Raw genomic sequence first — 24,348 nt, 5'->3', positions numbered from 1 at the left:
TATTTATTTTTAAGAAAGAAGTTATATTCCCTGATGATTTGATAATGTCTCTTTCTTGTGAAGATGGACATAAAACTAATATGTAGCTAAATCTAAATAGGCAGGTCTGAGCTTCAGATTTTGGAATATTTGCACAATGAGATACCACAGGAACAAGACCCAAGTTGAAATCCAGAATTTGATATATAAATATATTTCATGGATGACCCGGATGCAATTCTATACAATATATTTAATATGTTTTGCACAAAATGAAGTTTTTGTGGCAAGAAGCTGTCCACTTCTACCGTGTTGGAGATTTGGCAGCATGCGAATGCTTAGGAAAAATAATGGGCTCTTCTCTGCCCTACACTTACAATCTTTTGGGAATTTTTAGTATAGATAAAGAGTTATGGAATTTGGAGAAGAGACAAATCTGCAACTTAAACTCTGCTAGCAGGGTAGTGGTGCCATACCCTGGAAAAGCAGAGGCAGGTGGATCTCTGTGAGTTTAAGACTGTCCTGGTCTACATAGCAAAGACCCTTCCAAATGTATCTTTTCAGCAAGTGACTCGTCACTGATTAGTTAAAATAAACTAAAACTACATTAGGTTCTTAAACTAGCCATAAAACCATGAGGTAAATTGATAGAGTATGTTACTTACTCATTTTAGGCCCAACAGTAACAAAGGTTAGGAGGTAAACTCAACAGCAATGAATTTAGTTAAGCTGTGCCTTATCTCACACACCCATCCTGAATTTGGAGCACAAAGAACAGCCTTTAAGTAGCTACAAAATTAAAATGAAAAGTAATGGGGTGAAATGAATGGTTCTTTCTATGTTGATCAGAGATGATGGGGTAGACTTTCTACAATCAAGACTCATGTTGCAGACAAAGCAAAGCTTTCATGACCTCAGTGAACAAAGATTTGATGTGACAATTTTTCTGGGCCACCTACCTCACCTCTCAGTTGCCTAGCTTGACCTCTGTCTGGTGTTCTAGCCTCCAGATGTACTTTCATTCCACCAAACCTTGCTTAGACTTCCTTTTGGTCTCCCCTTAGAGCTTTGAGAAGATGTTTTAAGGGCATGTACCTAACATTAAGTCACCTCAGCCAACAACTGGGTAAATTTTCTAATTCTATGGCAATTTAAAAAGAGTGTTACTATTATAATCATTATCATCAGTAGTATTCTTATTACACATCAGAGGAGCTGAACATCACATAACTTTCACCAGAGAATTTTTTTGCAGTATGTGGGAAGTAACACAGAGAGCCACAAGTGGAAAATGTCCAGAGGGTGAGACTTTGGAGCACTCAGCTCTAAATGGGATGTCTTCATCAAACTCCTCCCCATAAGGCTCAGGGATCTAAGTGGAAGAGGAGTCAGAAAGACTGTAAGAGCCAGAGGTGGGGGATGATGCTGAGGACAGCACCTTTTGGACACAAGAGAGCTTTTACTCATATGAACTCACAGAGACTGTGACAGCATGTTTAAGACCTGCAGAGATTCAAACCAGACAAAACCCCAGCACTAAGAAGCAGAAGTGGACCCAAGGTGCTGCCCCTAACCAAGAAGCTGTTTCTAACTGGGACCTATTCGAGAGGGACAATCCGTTTGTCCAATGGAGTGTCACTGAGCATATTAACCACACCCCAGGACAGGTTCCACGCCCGGGAGTAGTTGGCAGTTGGCCAACATAAAACAGACTCCATAGTGTGTGTGCATTTTTTGTGTTGTTTTGCTATATTTTGTCCTGTTGGTTTGGCTTTTTTTAAAACTTGTTTTGATTTTCATTTTATTGTTGTTTTTTGAGTGTGTAGGGAGGTGGTGGAGGATCTGAGAAGTTAGAGGAAGGGGAAAGAATATGATGAAAACATTGTATGAAAGACAAAATTTTCAAACAAAAAGTTAATTAGATAGAATGTATTTTTTTGTTATTGTTGTTATTGTTAATGTTTGTTTGTTTGAGACAGGGTTTCCTTGTATAGCCCTGACTGGTGTAGAATTTGCTTTGTAGAGAAGGTTGGCCTTGAATTCACCAAGGTCTACCTGCCTCTGCCTTTGGCATTTTAATTATATTTAAGTACGTGTAGTAATGACTGGGTATGAATGTGGGAGTGCAGGAGCTTGAGGGGTTAAGATAGGGTGTGGATTCCCTGGAGTTGGAGTGACAGGTGAGCCACATGATGCGGGTACTGGGAACCTCCCTGCTTTCCAAGAACAGAAAGCGCCCTAACTGCTGAGCTATCTCTCTAGCCCTGTGGCCAGAAGCGTTTGCTACAGCACTGGCGATTCAGAAATAAGAGGTTTTGCAATTTGAGAGATCTGATTTTCTCCCTCTATAGATAGGGAATGCTGGCTGTCTTTAAAATACACTGCTATTCCTTGCAATGATGAGAAGCTCTGTAGCCTGCTGCCCTCCACAAGTGAAAAATCACCAGTCTGAAAGTGGAGCCTTCAGAGGTTCTTTGTGCCACTGTGACTTTCCCCACCTGCATCATGGGGTTTCTAGAATCTTCCCTCAAGCCTGACTTGTACAGGCTTGCTCCTTGGTGAGGGCAATTATAGCATCTACCTGATTAGAGAAAGAGACTCAGCTCAAAGCCAAAGGGAAGCAAAGCAGAAGGGCTTACTTTATAAAATATGCTGTGGTTCTGAAAGATGAGGCGCATGTCCCCCACAAAGTGCTGTACCGAATGGTATGTCTTCTTATTCAGCCTATTCTTGATTTTGTTTAACCACATGAGCTCCTTGATGTCTGGGAAGTTTTCTTTCCTCTGTTGAGGAAAGCAGAGAAGGCAGAGCTGTCAGCATAGTCCTGAGTCATAGTCCTGCACATACTTCCAGGTTATAGCTCTGAATGTTTGCATTGCCCCTCCAATCCTGGTGCACTAACTAAGAAGTAAAGCCTCTTTGAGTCATTAGGTTATGGAGGTGCAGCCCCCTATGGGTGGGATTAGTGCCCCCATTGAGACTCCAGAGACCCTTCCCCCTCTTTTTCACCATATGAGAGAACAGTCAGAAGTGTACCATCTGCATTCCAGAAGAAAGACTTTTACCAGTCATGATGCACACCTATAATTCCAGCACTTGGGAAGCAGGCAGGTGAATCTCTGTGACTCTGAAGCCAGCCTGGTTACATAGCTCCAGGTCAGCCAGAGCTACACAGTGAGACTGTCTCAAAAACAAAACAACACAACCCAAAACAAAACAACAGCCAAAAAAAAAAAAAAAAAAAAAAAAAAAAAAAACCCAGAAGTAGAAGACCCTAACCAGAACCCAGTCATATTGGCACCTCAGCCTCAGACATCCAGTCTCTAGAACCATAAGAAACAAAATGTATTCTATATACCAATAGCTCTGTATATGCTGTCCCCAGATTTTGGTAACTTACTATGTATGGCAACCTACCCAAAGAGACCCACCCACCAGGCGAAGAGAAAGTCCACTTGCACGGGGATAAGATCACAAGATTGCAGGTCTGTTGTTTTACTCACTTTCTTTGGTTTTGGGATAAAAAAGCCACTTTTTGGACTGCAATAGATAGTCAAGAGAAGCATCTCACATTTCTGCAGAAGATGAAAGGTGATTCTAAGTGGAAGGTAACTTAGAGAGAAAAGGCATGTTTAAATTCCAAGGTGCAAGAACGACTCCCAGACCTTTGACTTCTTTGAGACAAGTAAGAAGCACAGCTACTCCCTGAAGTCCACAGTCTAGTGTTGGGTCACACCATCAAAGCACATTACCATTTACCTTGGGGTTCTGTTCCTCACTGACTGTGTTCCTCTGCCAACCAAAAAGGGGATGTTCAACTTCCCATTGACTCACCAGCTGCTCGTCGGGTGACATCTTCCTCTTCAAGACCTCAGCTTCTTTATAATATGCTTGGTTTGTTTGGCACCTTAATTGATTCTTTGTCTTGCAGAAGGCACAATGCCATGGGCCACTGAGAGGTCAGGTATAAAGTGAGCAAGAGCAGAGAGAGGCTTGTGAACCAGCAACCCCCACCTCCTGTGGCTGATAATGCCCTCTGGTCAACAATGACAAATGGTTTCTACCTTGTGTTCAACTTTGCTCTTGCAGGACCCTTATACTGGAGCTCCATGTAGGTTCAATGTGCAAGGATAACCCCTTCCATTAAAAGTCACTATGTTGAATGAGGTGGTTACCCATGGAAGCAATGGACTCCTACTGACCTCAAAAATTGGCTTTGCCATCCAAGAGCATTGGGAGTTTGACAACAGGCCATGTTTGGTCCTCACAGAGAGTTTGGTGCCTTGAACAAGGAGTCTTGAACCTTGATGGGCCAATCAGACTATAGATTTACAATCAGGCAACCAGAAAGCAGTTTTTGCTTCTCAGCCTTGCTGAGTGAGCAGAGCACAAGATATAGCTATCTTCTTACCTATAGCTTTTCACCTATAGCATTGTAAGTTCTGTGGCTAGAAACTTATGGAACCGTGGAAAGTAGATTTGCTTATGGTGTCAACTGTGTTCCGCTTTACCTCACATGCCCACTAACTTTATGTCAATTTGAGTCATTTTGGAAGAGGAAACCTCATGTGAGAAAAATTCCTTAACCAGATTAGCCTGTAAGAGAGTCTATGGTACATTTTCTTGTCTGTGACACCTCTGGTCCAGGGTAATATAAGAAAAATAACTGCTGAACAAGTCATGAGGAGCAAGCCATTAAGCAGCACCCTTCCATGGCCTCTGAATCAGCTCCTACCTCCAGGTTCCCACCCTGACTTCACTGGATGGTGGGTTACAAACTGTTAGAAGAAATAGTATTTCCTTCCCAAGTTAGTTTTGGTTGTGGTGTTTTATCACAGTGATAAAAACCTTGACTAAGAAACCCCAAGTTTCACTCATTTCAATGATCCATCTTAACAAGACTGACCTCTCTTTGTCCATTCAGTATCTTTTTCAAGGTACCCATTACAAAATGCCCCTGGTGGGGTGTTGGGAGCTGCATTGGTCAGAGTAAGGAGGTGATTCATTCTGTGCCTAGGTAGCTTGTCTAACTAGTTAGAAAAAGATGTCTTCAATAATTCTGTGAGATGGTACTCTGGGAGCTGGTGGGTAGTCTTATGGTTCCAGAGGGCAATGCTCTATTAGAGGATTTCCAGTAGAGACTAGTTTCTGGGTCACAGTAGTTCTGTCCACACTATCCACAGAACCCATCCAGTCAGTCCCTTGTCTTCCTCTTGGAATCTCATACACCATCTCTGTCCAAAGACACATCTATAGCAAAGAAGTGCTTTGGTTGGGGTAGGGTGCTAACACTCAGAATTCACAGTTCTTATGATGTGATCTGGAACCCAGCATTAACTAGTTTGACAGAATGCTAGGGTGGATTTCTGAAGGCTTGATACAGCCTAACTTTGTCAACTTTGGAATTCCATAGTGAGAAAGGAGACTACATGGTTCAGACCAACAACTGCTCTATGGTGTCATCACCCCAGTGGAGTACATCAGAAAGATGGAGCAATGCTTTTTACAGGTAACCACTTCCAGGGCCTTTATTTCTATCAGTCTTCTACTATGAGTGCTGAGAAACAGCACTGGCCACTTCTGGAACTCGAGACTAAGGATCTTGTTCCCACTGTATCAGAATCTCTCTCTCTCTCTCTGTGTATGTGTGTGTGTGTGTGTGTGTGTGTGTGTGTGTGTGTGTTTGTTTGTTTGTTTGTGTGTATGTGTTTGTGTGTGTGTATATGTTTGTGTGTGTGTGTGCTTGTATATGTGTGTGTGTGTGTGTGTGTGTTTGTATGTGTGTGTATGTAGGGGCAAACTGTGCTCTGAGGAGGAAGGACTGGAGACAGGGCTGTCTTACTAACCTCTTATCTTCCACAGGTGGAATGTGGCAATTCTTATGATAGAATTTTCTACAAGTAGCACAACGGTACAATTTCCGTGGTTGGCGGCATACTTTACAAACTTTTGGATTTTCCGGCTACAAGAAGAAATGTTGTAGACAACTTCAAGATCAGTGTGACTCCAGAATTCTAGAAGAAACGCCCTTTCCCTATACCAAGGTAGTTTAGAAATTTCTCCATTCCAAAGTATGTTTCAAATACTTATTTGTATTTGTGCCTGTGTGTTAATATACATATAATATATATATTATGTATATATGTAATATATATTAACACACACAGGCACACACACACATACACATTTGCAAACACATTATGTATATTACACATGTACAGGTACCTGAAAAGGCCAGCGGGAGAATTAGAGCCTGGACTTGGATTTGCAGGATATTGTGAGCTGCCATATCAGTGCTGAGAATCAAACCTGGGTCCTCTGGAAGAGCAGCCAGTGCTCTAACTACTGCTCTATCTTTCCAGCCCATCTCCTCAAAACACTGTGAAGTATTACTGAGCAGAGATTTTAGAAGAAGACATTCTGGTATGAAATAAAGTTCATGGAATTGTTGGTCGGTGTCAGGTTAGAAAAATTATTATTCTGAAGAAAGCAAATTCTGACAGTAACATAACAGAAATACTGTTGTAATAACAAGGGTAGCAAGAAAGTTGAATTAAAGATAGCCTGATACATTTATTATTCAGGAAGTGAAAAGTTGTATCTGGCTTAATTTGTTAGCTAATTAATTTAATCATTATCGTCTTTTTTTGAGAGGGGGCTCGTGTCCAGGATTAGCTTGGGTTCTGATTACCCTGGCTCAGTTTCCAAGGTCACATTTCTAATGTTCGAGGCATTTGGCCAGGGGAACCACCCAGGCTTGAAGATCTGCCTCTGTTATTAGAACCTGAAGATTCCTTGGATTCTGTCCTGCACCCTTGACTCATTTTGTATGCCTCAATGTTCATAGCTCCTCCCATGACCACCCCTTTCTAGACTTTCAGATCTATATTCTAACCTTGGTTTGGGCCTGTGACATTCACACCCTGCCTCTCTAGGGAATCTGTATTGTTCTGTGACTCTGAATCTGTTCCTCTTTTACAAAGGTCATCTAGCCTCTAACCACTCATCATGCAAAGCCTGGATGTGAGCCCCAGCTAAACCCACCCAGTGTCTCAGACACCCAGCCCTCCACCACACAAGCCTATCAATTTCTAAGTCTCATCTCATTCTTGTACTTGTGTGGGGCCTGCAGCTATCGAGGGGCAGAATCCCTTATGCTTGGCTGGAATCCCTGCTCACACCTGCAAAAAAAAAAAAAAAAAAAAATCCTTTCCCTAAACTCTACCCGCACTAGGAAGCCTCCGAACAACGGAAAGGCACAGAGTCTAGTTCTGTATTCTCGTCAGCTGTCGCAACCTCCTCCCCTGATGCTGCCAGCCACCCCAATTCCTGCCTAAGTGCTCATCTCTTGACCATACTTGGGCACAAACCCAGCTTATAGCTGACACATCATCACCTTTTGCCTAAAGATCTATATACGTCCCTCTTGCCTTACCCTGGGCACGTGACTCCCTCAGCCTGTTCATTGGGACTAATGAGCCTGCCTGGGAACGGTATTGAGTAAACCTGCATTTATCTGCTTTTAATGTAGTGTGATCTGGCATATATATATATATATATATATATATATATATATATATATATATATATATATATATATATGTCACACACACACATACACATACACAGACACAGAGAGAGAGAGAGAAAGAGAGAGAGAGAGAGGAATTATTATCTTGGTGAGAAAACAAACCCCAGGTGAGGTCAAAGGAAAACATCTAACAGTTCAGAGATGAAGTGAATAAAATCACAATCTGTGTTTTCTTCATCCTGAGATTCACCATGTCACAAGAACTGCACACAAAGTGCAAATTCTAGGCTTCGAAACCCAATCTGGTCTTTCAATAGGAACCTTGAATGGCTCATGAGGGACACTTTGGTGACACTTATCTCCACCTACCCTGGAACAGTCCTTGTTTTTTATAATGGCATGTGCTGTGACTGTTTGCTGAACACTATTTTCAGGTTGTTTGGTCAAGGTTTCTGATTCATCATCCTATTAAAAACACTGCAAGCGAGTCCCACGAAATCGCAGTGCACAGACAGATCTACATGGGGTTCTATTGTCTGGAGTCCTTTGGAAGCCTGAGGTTTGCCTTTTTAATGTGGGCAAGGAATCCAGACCTAGGCGATCACTGAACCATTGAGGCATATTTCCATGCACTTCTAGCCCCCTTTTAGCGGCCATTTGTCCATGGTACTGGGGTTTGAACCCAGGGCACCTGTTGTGTGCTAGACAAGTGTCTACCAGTAGGCAAACACTTTACGACTTTAGTTTTATTTTTTATTTTAACTCTATGTGTACAGATGCGTTGCTTGCACATGTCTGTATGCCACCTGCAAGCCTGGGGCCCTCAGAAGATAGAAGAAGTTGGATTTGTGGGTGCCAGGTTTTGAACCCAGGTCTTTGGAAAGGCAGTAAGTGTTCTTAACCACTGAGCTATTTTACACCCCCACTCCCCCTTTATAAATAAAAAAATTTGTTCTCTTATTTAGTGGTAGTTTTCAACATGTTATAGACTAAAATCACTCGCGTAATGAGAAATAAACTCGAGGCTTGAGAGTATAGTTCCTAAGTAGAATGTATAGCCTGACACAAACGAGGCCCTATGTTTGATCCTTAACACGTTGGGAGAAAAACACGTATCTTGGATCCAATCACGAGCCATTTCATTGAACTGAATGCTCGAATAGTCCGAAGGGTTCTAATGCATAGTCATCAGGTGAGATCTCTGCGTCCGAAGCTGTGGCCCATGAACCAGCAGACGTGGCATCTGTTTTAGCCACCCAGAGACCAGAGAGAAACAAGAAAAGCGGCTGTATCTAAGTAAGAGATCAGAAGAGGGAGGGGGCTGGGACTGGAGTTACAGATGGTTGTAAGCTACCTTGTAGAAGCTGAGAACACACTGTGTCTTCTGACAGAGCAGCTAGTGCTCTTAACCACTGAGCCATCTTTCTAGGCCTCAGGTTTTTAAAAATCACATCCATTGCATGTGTGTGGTTTCTCCTGTGACTCTCAGGTGGAGAGCAAAGAACACATTTTGGGAAGTGGCTTTCTCTTTCTGTCATATGGTTCCTGGGGGTTGAACTCAGGTTGTCAGGTTTGGCAGCAAGCACCTTTATTTTTTGAGCCATATTACCAATCTATTCTTTTACAATTTTAAGGGTTGTTCCTACCTTATTTTTAAATGTTTTGATGTTAAACAGAGTCCTGGAATTTTACTATATATCTATATCTAAAATATTATATATATATATATATATATATATATATATATATATATATATATTTACTATATTAAAATATCAACCACAATGATACCAGATTATAAAATCCGTTTTTATCACAATCAGTGAATTTAACAACTATAATGTGACAGAGATGGACAGCTAACAGTTTGTAGATGTTGGCCTCAGACATCATGATGGAGGGTCACAGGGCATTTACCTTTCTTTGTGTTTGCTGTGGGTTTGGTGGGGTTTCCTTCTGAAAGACACAAGAGATCCCTTGTGGGATAGCTCCCAAGCTCGGCTCCCGTCTCTGCCTCAAATGTTTTCATGCTCAAAGAAGCAAATCATTGGAAAACAACTAGATAAGCACCATAGGATAAATGCAAATTTGGTCAGATCCAAATAGGTCAGTTTTAAAACTTATATGGTCACGTGGAGATGGAAAACAAGCAATTTGTAGACAATAGCCTCAGACATCACAGCAGGAGACTGCGGGACATAACTACCTTTTTCTTTTTCCTTGGTGGGTCTTGTAGTACTCCTTTCTGAAAGACAGAGAGATTGATGATGGGGTGGGCCCTTGTCTTTAATTCTTGAGCTAGGTATTTCTCAGTGCCTTCTAGACATTGTTATCTGGATATCTTGTGGTGTCTCCCTGGAAATTATTTATTTCCCATGCTGCCCCACAGTGAGTCAGGGAAACCTTAGAACTTTCTTCACAGTGAGCTCAGACAAAGATGCCACGTGATCACTCACGGCTTCCTGACACACGGAGGCTCATTTTCACGTTCTTCTTCCCCCATGCAGAAAGCCCCATTCTACACTGTCTGAACTATTTTCCTTTATGACCAAACTTAGTGAAGAAGACTCCTCCATGACATGGTTTTTAACCTCAAGCCCGGAAATCACCGTCCCGCCCCTTAGCTGCAGGTGTCACTTCCTGCCGCCGGCCGCCTCTCCTCACAGCAGTAACTGCAGATAGGGTGTGAGGGTGCAGCCTTGCTCTGCCCAGGGGCTCACACCTGCGATCGCATGGCTTTAGATGCAATGAGGTCAGTACTCAATGAGCAATCCCTTTTCCTTTATTGTGAGTGTGTGACACAGGGAAAGGCCACCTGAGATATGTGACAGAGAGAGCAATGTACTCGAGTCGAACATAATAGGTTCAACTGCCAATGGAACCTCCTGATCTCCCCTCACCCCCTACCAGAGCATTGGTATGAAAGAAGGGCTTTTTTTTTTAATGCAATCTTTAAATAACTTTTTTAAAATTTACTTTTCTTTTGGTGCAGAGGGGACTGAAGGTCTCACTCTGTGACCTAGGCCGTCCTGAAACTCACTACAGAGTCTGGGCAACCTTTGCCTCGCTGTCCTAAGTGCTGGGATTACAGGTGTGAACCACCACACACAACTATTCCTTTTCAAAAAGAAGTGCTAGCTGACCTCCTGGAAGAAGTCCTGCTCGGTCATTCTGTAACTCAGACATCCACATGGGTGAATTATTTTCAGATATGTTATTATATCTCCCTTCTTCACTGACATTCCAAATTTAAAAGACCCCCCCCCCCCGATTTAAAGTAACTCGAAGCCACCAAATCTTATACAACCAGTTAAGGGTAAAAGTCATGCAGGATCTTTTCTACCATCCAAAGGATGTGAATTAATTCATTTAAGAGGATTAAGCTGTAATTGAAGCCAGCCAAGGTAACACCTGAATGCCCTGCTGGCAGCCACCCATGCCATGGAACCTGACTAAAGAAGAGTCATAATAGACAGAAATTCTGCTAACGTCTGATACCAGTGAGACCTTTTGCTGAAGCTACCAGTCACACCGAGAGAGCCTCGAATCTGTTGCCTTTCTCCCAGAATATCGGAAACTGCCTGTCACGTAGAAGAGACCTGTAATCTACCATGGTTCTAGGAACCACGAGTGTTATCTGCCAGCAGGATACCTTTATCAGTTCTTTCAGGGTCCATCCATTACATCGGATGCTTTGCCTCCAGTTCTTGGATCTTTCATGGTTTCCTTCAATTTCAAAGTCCATGGGAGTGAACCACCGTCCTCCCGTACTCTGGATGCTTCTCTCATAGATGCCTGTGAGAGCAAGACACTGAGCAGCCAGCTATCAAAACACCTGCTCTTGGTCACCCTACCATCATGCTAGATCTGGGGCTCAGGCTTGGTCATCAGGGGCCCCTCGTCAACCTGATAGGCAAGGACGAAGAAGAGTTGACATTGGCCTTTGAACTTTTTCTAATAAGAACTCATTTACTTATTTCATGAGTACCGGCGCTTTGTGCCTGTGCCCAACATGCATGTTTTCTGCCGACAGAAACCAGAAAAGGGCATTGTCTCTCCTGGGACCGGAGTTATGGATGGTTGTGAGCCACCCTGGGGTTGCTGAGAATCGAACCTGGGTCCTCTGGAAGAGCTGCCAGTGCTCTTAATCATGTTGTCTCCCCAGCTTTCAACATCACCTTTAAAAGTACTCTACTGTAATATTAAAAGGAAAGAAACCTAGTAAAGGAAGGTCCTTGAGATGTGAGCAGAATTCTTTCTCTCCCTTTTACTGTGCTCCAGTAAAAGACAAGAGCCAACTTGCATTTCAGAAAGCTGAGTGCAGACACAGAGTTTCCCGCTGGGCTCCTGGAACCCACCCATGAGGAAGTTGTCACTCCAGCTAGCCTGTCTTCATCAGCATCACTCTTCCAGCCCATGACAGTAGGCTATAAAATATTCTCATATTTTTGACACACGGCTACTTGATGTTAAAAGTGATTTGGGAAATGTTGTCTAGAGGGGAAAGCTAGATCACACATAGGCAGCAGAACTGTCGGGAAAGGATCTATTTGTTGATAACGAAAGAACCGTATTGCGGCTAGGGACATGGTCCAGTGGTTTAAATTGCCTGCTGCTATTGCAGGAGACCCAGGTTCGTGTCTCAGAGCCTACAATGTGTCTTAGAAGCACCAGTTCCGATGTCTCTTTTGGTCTCCATGGGCTCCATGGAGTGCACAGACACACAGACACACATGCACAGTGCACAGACACACAGGCATCCAACACTCATGCTCATAAAATAAAAATAAGTCTTAAATAAAAAACTGTGCTGTGGGAAAAAGCTCAGTCACGACGGAAGCTAGACCAATAGTTCTGTGCCTTAACAATGATGATTTTCATGGTATTTTTTTTTTTTTTTTTTTTTTGGTCTATTTTCTTTTCTTTCTTTTTTCTCATAGCAGTATGGTGAGAGAAATGAGAGAAATTTTATTCTCATTTTGTAAAAGAGGAAGTTCAGGCTTAGAGAGCCTGATGCAGCTGACAGAGCAACTGGCCTGGGGTTTAGCTATGAGTGCCTCCTCCTACTTAGCTATGAATGAAAACCTGCTCCTTGACTTGGTGACATATGAGGTGCCACTCAGTCATAGAGGGTGCTGTCCTCAGGAGGGATTACAATAACTCTCATAGGACCCCCAATCACTGGCTTCCTGTCTTATGATGTGTTCCTGTTATGAAGCCACCTACCAGCAGTCTCTTAACCAAAAGCCACACAATAGGCTGCATGACCTTGGCCTGTTAGCCCCTAAATCTGTAAGTCTATAGAGTAGCCTGACTTGAATATTTCAATAGAGCCAAGAATACTGGGCTAATTCACTGGTAAACCTGAAGTTTTACTGTATCTTTTTTCCAATTCAACCCCCCCCCTTTTTTTTACTTAGATTAAAGTTTGACAGATATACAGGTAACAGACCCACAAAGGTTGATGACGAATCTCTCGGGCACGTACATTTCCCGTCCAGCTGCGGAAGCTTTCCCTCTGCTGTGAGGTACTAGATGGGCCTCTTCTGGGTCTTTTTCACAAAGCGAAGGGAGAGGTAACCTGATAGGCTATGGGTTTATATTTAATTATGCAAACCTGAAACTTGGGGTAGAGCTCATGACAGAATATTTGCCTAATATGCACAAAGTCCTGGGTCTAATCCCAGTACCTCAAGGAAGACAAAAAGAAAAAACGTATGGAAAATGCCCTCATTCCTGCTGCCTCTCTGAGGTGTGATGCAGAAAAGGATAGACACAGCAACCCTGAGAACACAGACTCCCCTGGAAAACCACCATCTGCAAGTGTCATCTCACTGTGCTGAAACTGTTACAGGAGTGCCCATTCCCTCGTGGGTATCCACAGGGAGCGGTGCCTTCATAAGTCATGGCTGTTAATAGCCCTGGTACTGGGCTCAGGCAGTCTCCACCAGGTGCTTCTAGACTTGGTCTCTCATGCCCACATCTCTCCTCTCCCCTCCCCTCCCGTCCCCTCCCCTCTCCTCCTCCTCTTCCTCCTCCTTCTTCTCCTCTTCTTTCTCTTCCTCTTCGTCTCCCTCCCTCTCGTCCTTCCCCTCCCTCTCCCTCTCCTCCTCCCCCTCCGTCTCCTCCTCCCCCTCCCTTTCCTCCCCCCCCTTCCCCTCCCTCTCCCTCTCCTCCTTCCCCCTCCCTCTCCTTCTCCCCTCCCCTTCCCCCTCCCCCTTTCCTTCAAACTTCTGGCTGTTCTAGAACTTGAGCTGTAGACCAGACTAACTCAGCGATCTACCTGTCTCTGCCTGTCAAGTGCTGGGATTGAAGGAGTATACCACCACAGCCTGGACCATGCTGGCTCATGATCTCTTCTCTGGGTCTCACAACTTCTCACCTCATTAACAGGTGTGGCATTGCCTATATCTCGAGTTCTACAAACTAGACCAGGAATATGACCCCCTCAACACTGTCCCCTACACTGTGCCTTTGAAGGGCACTGAAGATTTGAAACTCACCTTGTATAAATTTCTCAGTATGCAGAACCCCCTCAACATTGCCGCATGTCACCGGAAGCTTAGTATTGCTAAAATTCGGATTTTCTTCTCTGGGAATTCTCGGACCTACAGGGACACATTTCACTTTATTCTCGAACTGTGCAGCGCCTTCCCTCTACCAATTTTGGTGTCTTGCTTGTGCAACTAAAAATGCACTAGGTCTTCACATGAATTAGTTAGATTTTATAATATAGCATGTATTATTTCTTTCAGGAAAGATTAGATGCTAATATAGATAACAACATGCTCTTCTTCCAACCTCTGGACTCCTACGCAGCAGCCAGAACCTTTCGGGAAAGAATTCTAGCTCTCAGACTTGTTGGCTACAGAAGCCATTGTGTGATGAGTTTCTTCCAAATACTTCAGAGAGTTAATTCTTACTATATTAGTCTTTGGAGTTTTGTAGATGGGAAGCACAACTCTCAGACTTTGTTCTACTATCTTGTTGGATGTATTTACGGTAAGAGAGTAGCATGGGAGAAGGCACCCAATAAGGGGGGTATCGTCTTTGTCCTTTGATCTGATTTGCTGTCCTTTTCTGTGCTTGCCTGGGGGCTCGGGTAGCTCTAGAGCAGTGGCTCTTACCTTTCCTAATGCTGCGACCCTTTAATACAACGCCCCGTGTTGTGATGACCCACAACCATAAAATTAGTTTTGTCACTACCTCATAACTGTAAGTTTGCTATTGTTACGGTTGGTAACCTAAATACCTGTGTTTTCCAACAATGGTGGCCTTAGGCGACACATGTAAAAGAGTTGTTGAACCCCCAAGAGGAGTTGTAAGGCATCGGTTGAGAACCACAGCTGTAGAAGATTTTGTAGACGCTAAAGGAACCCTGTATATCCTTCAAGGGGTGTATGTATTAGAAAGAGGAAGCCACAAGAGCGTTTATATTTAGACAACATGGTGTTGATATGTAAATCTGATATAAGCCAGCTAAAACATGGCTGACACTGGACATAGTAGAAGGGGGTGGCTGACACAAGATGTCTGGAGACCACCAAGTAAACAGTGATGTCATGCATCAGATAGTCATTTCTGGCAGGGTGCCACTTTTGTACAGTTCTGTATAAATATGGCCATGAGGTCAGGGGCTGGACTCATCACTGTTGCTGGTCTACCTGTGTGTTTATGTGCAGATGTGAGTGCCTACCTTTACTCAGCCTGCCTGCACACATGCCAGCATATGGTGGCACCTGCTGATGCCAGCCTGCCTAGAAGCCTGTATGCTGGGGAATAAAGTATGTCTTGTTTTCCTGTAGTTTCTCAAAATCTCTTCAACCTCCCAGCCTTCGAAGATCATCCTTGTTTCCTGACACCAGAGTACAGAGTGTACGGAATCTAACTCCATTGAACCAGACAACGAAGGCCTTACAGCGAGTTTCCACACTAGTGTCTTCTACCTTTCCAGGCACTTAAAGGAATCCATCAAAGACACAGTGGGGGTGGGATGAGGGGGGTGAGCATCCCACAGTCACTTTAGAGTCCAGTCTTTCAGAACAACAGTGGGCCAGGTGGGCACTCAGCTCAATTCGCCTGAAAGACTACGTCACATCTTTACAGATAAGTAAGCTGAGTTGGAAAAGGACACATGACAGGTTTAAGACACACAGGACTTTGGGAATTAGAATACAGGTCTTGTGTCACCATCGAGGTCTGTAGGGTTCTGTGGCTTTCTATGTGGGTATGAATAAATATGCTAAATGTCATGTGGGTCACACACTGTATTTTCTTCTTTAAGAATGGCACATGAAGGCCTACGCAGTTCTGGGTCCCTGCCAAATCAACTAACTAATCAATGGGATGATGGGAGTTGTCAACAACCCATTGTGCACTTGAAACTGACCAGTGCTTGTGATGATCTTAAGGCTTGGAACTGGTTTCATCGGCCAGTTAAGAAATCTGACTTGTGACTCAACACACAGAGTGTAGAAGAGCAAGCTCATCAACGTTTTCTGTGGCAGTTGTGACAAGCTGTGGACCCACCCCGGGCACCAGCAGAGGAGCAGGTGAAGAGACTGACTTATACACACAGGGGAAGTTCTTTCAGCCACAAAAAAGAAAATCAAAATTATGCCATTTAGAGAAAACTGAATACAGCTGGGAAATCATCTTGTTAAGGAAACTGAGTCAGTCTCAGAAAGACAAAGGTATGTTTTGCTCTCATTTGTGGATCTTAAAAATTCATACAGAGACACAAAGTTATTATTATTATTATTATTATTATTACTTTTTTTGAGACAGTTTATCTCTGTAGCCTTGGCTGTTCTCTGTAGACCAGGCTGAACTCAAATGTTCCTCTGCCTTTGTCTTCCGAGTGCTAGGATTAAAGGCATGTACTACCACGCCTCCCCCATAAAATTGTATGTACCAAGGACATGAAGGTAGGACCAAAATTGTCTAGGAGACAAAAGAGACTAACAGGAGTAGAAAGTGGAGGGTCACGGGTCCTGCTTAAAGTACGTTTACTCACTTGCATAGAAATGGCCTATGTTAGCCAGTATAATACGTTAAAAATCAAAACCTAATTAGAACCAGGCAAGGTTCCATATGCCTTTAAATTAAGAACTCAGAAAGCAGAGGTGGGGGATCTTGAGTTCAAGAGAAGACTTCTTTAGAAGACAGTGAATTCCAGGCCAGTCAAGGTCACATAGTAAGACCCTGTCTCAAAACATTTAAAAATATCCTCATTCATTAAAATCTGATTAATCACATTTTTACCTCTTTTTATGCCTTGTCGTGAAGAAGACTTGCCATATCTTGCTGGGAAAGCTGAAAAAAAAAAACAACATTCATTTCTGTTATTTATAACATCACGTGGAAAGCAGCATTTTACAAAAACACCATTTAAAACTAACTTTCCATAAGTCTGCTTAGTACTTTGTGAAACATATCAAAATTCAGGTCAAAAGTGGGGAACATTTCTTATAAAGGCCTAGACAGTAAATATGCAGTGTTGCTTGGTTCATAATTTCTCAGCTTTTCAGTCATATTAGAAAACATCAACAGATTATGTGTAAATAAAAGGGTGTGTTCAGATAAAACTTTATTTATAAATAACTGGCAAGCTAAGTTTTCCTTCTGGGCTATAGATTGCTGACTTCCAGTCTAGATGTAAAGGTGATAATTAGCAGGGTTTATGTGTTGAGTAAATCACACACACACACACACACACACACATGCACAAACACGCACAGCAAGTCACTTCACATAATCATGATTAGGACAGTAATGGTCTCTGAATTTGAGGGCAGCCTGGTCTACATAACAAGTTCCAGGACAGCCAAGGCTACGCGGAGAAACCCTGTCTCTGAAAACTAAAAGAAAAAAAAAACCAACCCCCCCCCCAAAAAAGTTAAAACTACTACATGCAATTTTAAAAATAATTTTCTTAATAGTTAATAATAAACATTCTGAGAGACATTGTCAGGGTGTGAGTCTTGGACTTTCTCAGAGAATCGGCAGGTGTCTGGATGTCTATGAACAGTGTAGTAGGGCCACAGATCTTGGATCAGGGCTCGTGTCTACAAGGCTACACAGAGCATAGTAGGAGACAGGGAATGTGCTTCTGCCAGCATTAGCCCTCCCTACTCCAGGTCTCCTGAGAGAGGCTGCATCTTTTTTCTTTCCTCTTTTGGTTGTTGCTGTTTATTTATTTGTGAAGATAGAGTCTCTGCTGGCCTGGGCTCAATATGTAGCCCAGGAGACAGGTTACATTTCTCTAGACATAGTTGTCAGACATTGCCTTCAAGCCAAACCAAATGTTTGACATGACCGAGGCAGGAGAGAGGCCTCTAGCCCTGGATAAGTTGGGAAAGGAGAGACTATCAGACTCACTCAGGAGTACTATAAAGGTGAAGGTTATGCCTAGAAGGGTCGGTGGTGGCTGATGGCTGGGCTGAGAGTCAGCAAGGGAAACATAAGTCTCAGAGCTGGAAGTCACTCTGGAGATTGGGACTTGATGGGAGTACTTGGGAGATACCCTACCCAAGGTGACAGCGATGGACTGTTGATCTTCTAGGGCGTTTGTTTGATGTCTTAACTTCAAAGCAAGTTAGTCATTATTAACCATGAGAAATGCTTCTAATATACTAAGTGAGAAGTTTATGGCCATACACAACCATATATGTGCAATATACATACATATAATGATATAGAAAGCCACATGAAGGAAGAGGGGGATGGCGGAAGTAAGGGAGAGGAAGAGAAACGGGGTAGGGGGAGAGAGAGGAGAGAGAGAGAGAGAGAGAGAGGGAGGGAGGGAGGGAGGGAGGGAGGGAGGGAGGGAGAGAGAGAGAGAGAGAGAAAGAGAGAGAGAGAGAGAGAGAGAGAGAGAGCACATTATTTTATTTTAGACTAATGAGATTCAGTAATTTGTCAGATCTGGGCCAAAGACTGGCTGAGGGGAGACTGTGGTCTCAGTGGGTCATTCTTTCCTCGTCTATGCTCAACTCTCTTCTTCACAGAAGTGTGCTCTGGCTGGAAGGGACGCTTGGCCAAGCTGTAGAATCACTTGGGCAGTGGGGCAGAAGTGAGGGTGGAGGGACTGACTCAGAGAGCTCTTCAGGTTTAAAAGGGACCATGACAGGACAAGCTGTTCCCCTCTCCTTCCAGTTGCTTATACACAGGAGCCATGGAAGACACTCCACAAGCAGGAAAGGGGGATATCCACGATGCTTGCCAAGTTGCAGGGGGAGTCTTAGACTATGAAGTCACACAAAGAGCTGGGGTGACCTTGATGACAGTCAATCTATCACGTTACTTCACTTTACACATGAGTCCAACTGAGGCATAAGGGAAGAGCTAACAGGCTCATGTCTGCACAGTGACCACAGGGGTTTGGTCCAGAGGAGGCTAAACTGTATGACCTGTCACTCAGCAGTGATTCTTCTGCTTTTCTTTACAGCTATTTCTGCCTTTGGAAGTTCAGCAGAGGCTGTAGAGACCTGGTCTGGTCATAGAGACATCAATACGTCAATTGTTTGTGGAGCTGTTATCTTTGGTCCTTTTCCCAGACACACTTTGGAAACCAACTAAATAGTGATTGTTTCTCAGTGGTTACCATGGCTTCATTAATCAGTTAGAGTAATGAGTATGCTATTAGAAATATGTAATGTGAAGAATGAAAATTTCGTATTGAACATGTATTATGTTTTGTCTTTAACCTGTTTTCCGGCTTCCTTTCATTGGGATTTTGATGTTCCGTATTAAGTAGTTTCCATGTCTCTCTTTCTTTTTCCCTAAGGAAATAGAAAACAAAACCAAAACCCGATGCTTCTAAAAGATCACAATGTATATCATAGTGCATTTCAGATTTCCCCGTGTTACTGGTACTTGTAAAAAGCCTAATACATAGTAAAAATGTATAGCTCATAGCTTTGAAACTGCCAAGTCTTTGATATATAACCTGGCATCACATCAACTTGACACAAGATTGAGTCATCAGAAGGGAGGAAGCTTCAGCTGAGAAAATGTCCCCAGAAGATCAGCCTATAGACAAGCATGTAGGGCATTTTATTTTTCTGTCTGTCTGTCTGTCTGTCTGTCTGTCTGTCTGTCATCTATCTATCTATTATATATCATTTATCTATCTGTCATCTATCTATCTATCTACCACCTATCTATCTACTATCTGTCTGTCTGTCTGTCTTTGTTTTTTTGAGATAGGGTTTCTCTGTGTAGCCTTGATTGTCCTGGAACACTCTCTGTAGACCAGAGTGGTCTTGAACTCACAGAGATTCTCCTGCCTCTGCCACTAAAAGGTTCCACCACCACCACCACTTGGCAATAGGGCAGTTTCTTAAATAGTGATTGATGGGGGAGGCCTCAACCTATTGTGGATGACGTCATCCCTGGGCTGGTGGTCCTAGATTCTGTAAGAAAGAAGACTGAGCAATATGTGGGGAACAAGTCAGTAAGCAGCACCCTCATGGCCTCTGCATCAGCTCCTGCCTCTAGGTTCCTATCCTGCTTGAATTTCTGTCCTCACAGCTTTTGAACGCAAACTGTTACATGTAACTGTGAGTGAAATAAAACCTTTCCCCCCAAGGTTCCTTTTGGTGGTAGTGCTCTGTCACAGCAATAGCAACCCAAATTAGAAGGCCTGAGTTTACCCAGATGCCATTTTCTTTGCCCGGACATTGATTCAATTATTCTAGAATTAATAGAGAAAATAACTCCAGGCAGCTTTGTTTGTTTCCCAAGGGATAGCAAGAGAGAGAGAGAGTTCAGGGAGAGAGGAACACACAGCAGGCAGTGAGTGAGAAATTACTGCTAGTCTAAAAGCAAAGAAACAGATGCTGATAGGGTCCTCAATCAGTGCTTAAGGCAGTTCAGCTAGGGGTAAATACTATCAAAGCACTTTAATACGTGAATGAAAAGATCATAAAGTAGTTTGTTATTCATGGCAAACTAATGCATTTTTAAAAGTATAAAAATCAGCATTATTATGTTAAAACAAATAGCGTGTAAAGACATAGAATGTGTCCACTGACCAGTCATGATCTTTTTCTTGCTTTGTAAAGAAAGACAATATATAGAATTATCTAACTTATGCAAATAATGTCATTCCATGATATGTTAATATATACATCGATATATTCTTGAAAGGCATGTACCAGTCTGTAAAAAAACACTTAAAAGAAGAATTTTTTAAAAAAGAATGAAAATATAATATTTTGAAAAACTTAAATTATCATTTTAAAAACACATTCATTTTCCATATTTAACGTATGACAAATAATAACAATAACTTTTAATATAAAAAACAAACTCATTTGTCACACGAAGATAAGTACATTTCATTTGTCCTTACTTATTTTTCCAATGTCTTTCCTCAGAATAGGATGGTTTCCAGCATCTGTGGTATCTACAAAGCAAAGACAATGATCAGTTAACTGTAAAGTATAAATCAAAGTCACAAGTATTCCATCAAAGCCTGGGGGCACATGTATGTGTGTGCATAAACATGTGTGAGTGCATGAACATGTGTGTATTGGTATCTGGTATCGTTCTCCCTTGCTCTTCACATTATTTCATGCCATAAGGTCTCTAAAGTGAGCCCGGAGCTTGCAATTGCATCGACTGGCTGGCGAGAGTGCCCACAGGAACGTTCTGTTTCTGCTTCTCCATCCCTAGGATTGCAAGTGTGTACCATGGTTTTTAGCTTTTTACATCAGTCTCGGGATCTGAACTCTCTGGATCTGGTCCTTGACACAAAGTGCTCACAACCAAGTGCAGCAGGGAGTGGGGACTGGTTTTGGGTTTCTAGCATGCTGTAGCTGGGAAGCTGTCCCCGAGCCAGTCTGATTTTCTTTTTGAACCATGGTCACATGCCACAGTGCCTGTTATTTGTAAGTCACCTTTATTCTAGACCCTGGGGCTGACTCATCCATCCTGTTAGATGCTTGTCAGTTTCCATCTATAGCCTTTCAGCATTCGTTTTGGGAATCACATGGGACACAAACACATGCCATTTCTAGTTCTGCTTCTAATTGCAATTTGCAAGGAATTTTTATTTTGCCCCCCTCCAAAGATACCCAAACATTAGTGACATTCCACATGTCTATGTCAAAGGATGGCTCTACCTCTGAGATACATTTCCCTCTTGTGGTTCCTCTCTGCATATCTGCTGCTCCTAAATGATTGTGATCATCTCCAATTGACAGATGTAGTTACTTAGATCTAGAAGCAATGGTGGACCAGATGACAGACTCGGTTTCGGAAACACTGAAGCTGTAGTTGGAAGTTTGTGAGAGACATCCCAGTGGAGAAGGCTAAAAAACATCAGAACCTTGGACAGAGGCCCCAGGTACTGAGTTCAGAAAACAGACTTGTGTTTAAGGACAGCTAGGGATGGGTGGAGACTGAGGCCCAGGGATGGATGGAATACCCAGATGAAGCTTACTGTAATCAGGGAGAGCCCCAGGGCTACTCTGGTGTCTCAGAACTGCACAGTGAATCCCCAGGGCAGCTGCCTGCCACACCTTTGTACCCAGATGCCTTTGTGGTCCTTTCATCTTGCCTCCCCTGTTGCTTCTTCTTTTCTCTCCTCTTTCCTGTTTATACCATCTCCCCAATACATCTTTCTCACTTCTGGTTTGTATGGCTCGCACTTCTTAGTCCACTCCTTTATCATCGGTGTACATTTTATTCTGCCTACTTCTCTATGCTTATGTCTCTGGATCTTTTCTTGATGAGGTGTCCTTGTTTTGACTTCCATCTCTGAATGGCCAAAAGCAACTTAGGAAGAAAAGGGTCTATTCATCTTACATTTCCACATCACTGTTCATCATGGAGGAAGGTGGGACAGGAACTTCAACAGGGCAGGAATCTAGAGGCAGGAGCTTATGCAGAGGCCCTGGAAGGTGCTGCTTGCTTGCTTCCCACAGCTTGCTCAGCCTGCTTTCTTATAGAACTTAGGACCACCAGCCCAGGGATGGCACCACCCACCAAGGACTTGACCCTCTCCCATTAATCACTAATAAGACAATGCCCCACAGGCTTGTCAACAGCCCCATTTTATGGAGGCATTTTCTCAGTTATGGCTCCTTCTACTCAGATGACCTCAGCTTGTGTAAAGCTGAGAGAAAACTACCATTTCTCTTTTCCATTTTATTCCAGTTGATTACTTTCTTTCTTATCTTGATTCGGGGGCTGTTTTTACGTTAATCTTTGTCTTTGTCCCCGTCTCCACAATATATGTTGTTCCACCTCACAGGTCACTGCTGTCATGGCAACCGAAGGTCATCTCCTCTCACAGGGAACACACTATCATCTCTGCCATTTTTGCGTTTTTTTTTTCCTGTGATAATTCTGTGCCAGATACCTGTCAGTCTCAGACTTTATCTGCATACTGATACAGAATTTCTGGTACAACCGAGAGGTGCACGTTTCCTAGTCTCTCTGCTTACGTCACCTACCAAGTAGTCCCTGCCTCCATCCCGGAACCCAGGTAAGTCCTTTTTGGTTCCCTCGAGGGATGTGATAAAAATGATAGACTGAGAATTGGAGGTGTGACCAAGGAACACCCTGAGCATGATCCTGCAGAAAGTTTGGCACTTAAATGATCTGAGAAAAAGATACAGTTTCCCGATAATTATACCCCCATCCAACAGAGGTCCAGTCTTTCCTTCAGACCACACCTCATCCAGCAGACCACATGCAACAGCCCAACACTCTCCTGTCTCCGGATTCCTGTGCTTTCTGCCCGTGGTGCTCCGATTTGCTCTTCCCCTCCATTTCTCTGTTAATCAGTTCTGGACACTTAGTATACAAAATTGCTGCCTTTGTTCCTTCTTTTTATGGTCATCCTTTTCCTGTCTTCATCTATCTATCCATCCATCCATCCATCCACCTATCTATCCACCCACCCATCCATTCACTCATTCAAAGAATGACCATTGTGTCTGAGCTTCACAGTGAACATTACAGCTGACCACGTCAATGACTGCCATCGTGACCACCAAGGCTGGCCATCACTGTAATTGCTACAACCAACTGCCTCAATGGCTACACCAGGGATGACTACTACCGACTGGCACAGTGAACACTACAACTGACCACCTCAATGACCACCATAGTGACCACTATAACTCACCACCCTAATGACGTCCATAGTGACTACCATGGCTATTGAGGTAGTCAGCTGCTGTGTTCATTGAGCTGGTTACCAGTCTCAGATGACTACAGTGTTAAAGTCATCAGTATTCATTGTGTGGTCAGTAGTAGTGGTTACTGTGATGGTCACTATGATGATCATATATATGATATATATATCACATGTAGGTACATATAATTTTCTTAATGTATTTTACATTACATATACTATAAATATATCTTAGGATCTGTCTACATGCTTGTTCATATGTGCAGGTGGATATGTAAGTAATTTATGTTGAGGACAGCCTTAGGTGTCATTCTGAAGTCACACCCCACAATACTTTTTGAAACAGGATCTTTCCCTTGTCTTGGACTTACCAGCTATGCAAACCTGGCTGGTTGGTGAGGCCCAGGATCCTCCTGTCTCCACTTCCGCTGAGGTCACACATATATAGCACATTAAAAAACAAACAAACAAACAAACAAGATTTGGGGGCTCAAATGCAGGTCCTTGCAGATACTTTGTTAACTGAGCTTTGTTCCTAAGCCCTGTGTGTATATGTGTGTGTGTGCTCATGAGTGTGGTGTACATGTATGTGTACACGCACCAGGAGGCCAGAGATTGATATTGGCATCTTCCACCATTCTCCCCTCTATTTATTAAGGCAGGGACTCTCAATGAACCCATGAATTTG

The 24,348-nt window shown here is 43.1% G+C and overlaps 1 protein-coding gene across 7 annotated transcripts in view; it reads right to left on the bottom strand.

The window, feature by feature from the left end:
- The window catches only part of LOC308433077 (nuclear autoantigen Sp-100-like), a 57,171-nt gene that overhangs the window by 1,180 nt on the left and 31,643 nt on the right, over window positions 1-24,348 (bottom strand). For 3 of the 7 annotated variants that reach the window (XM_080932942.1, XM_080932943.1, XM_080932945.1), the window contains exons 13-24: window positions 24,032-24,088; window positions 20,868-20,921; window positions 19,219-19,293; window positions 16,775-16,825; window positions 14,014-14,118; window positions 11,163-11,305; window positions 9,717-9,755; window positions 9,428-9,466; window positions 5,826-5,941; window positions 3,814-3,931; window positions 3,483-3,554; window positions 2,619-2,762 (exon numbers count right to left, since the gene is read on the bottom strand). In XM_080932942.1, coding sequence (XP_080789068.1) covers window positions 2,619-2,762; window positions 3,483-3,554; window positions 3,814-3,931; window positions 5,826-5,941; window positions 9,428-9,466; window positions 9,717-9,755; window positions 11,163-11,305; window positions 14,014-14,118; window positions 16,775-16,825; window positions 19,219-19,293; window positions 20,868-20,921; window positions 24,032-24,088 — 1,013 coding nt within the window. The remainder of the gene's footprint in view (window positions 1-2,618; window positions 2,763-3,482; window positions 3,555-3,813; window positions 3,932-5,825; window positions 5,942-9,427; window positions 9,467-9,716; window positions 9,756-11,162; window positions 11,306-14,013; window positions 14,119-16,774; window positions 16,826-19,218; window positions 19,294-20,867; window positions 20,922-24,031; window positions 24,089-24,348) is intronic. The other 4 variants (XM_080932944.1, XM_080932947.1, XM_080932946.1 and 1 more) reach the window with 4 other exon arrangements.

The sequence above is a fragment of the Micromys minutus genome (genome assembly GCF_963924665.1).
Source record: "Micromys minutus genome assembly, chromosome: 19".
Lineage (NCBI taxonomy): Eukaryota > Metazoa > Chordata > Mammalia > Rodentia > Muridae > Micromys > Micromys minutus.
This window is presented reverse-complemented; position numbering and strand designations above follow the sequence as displayed.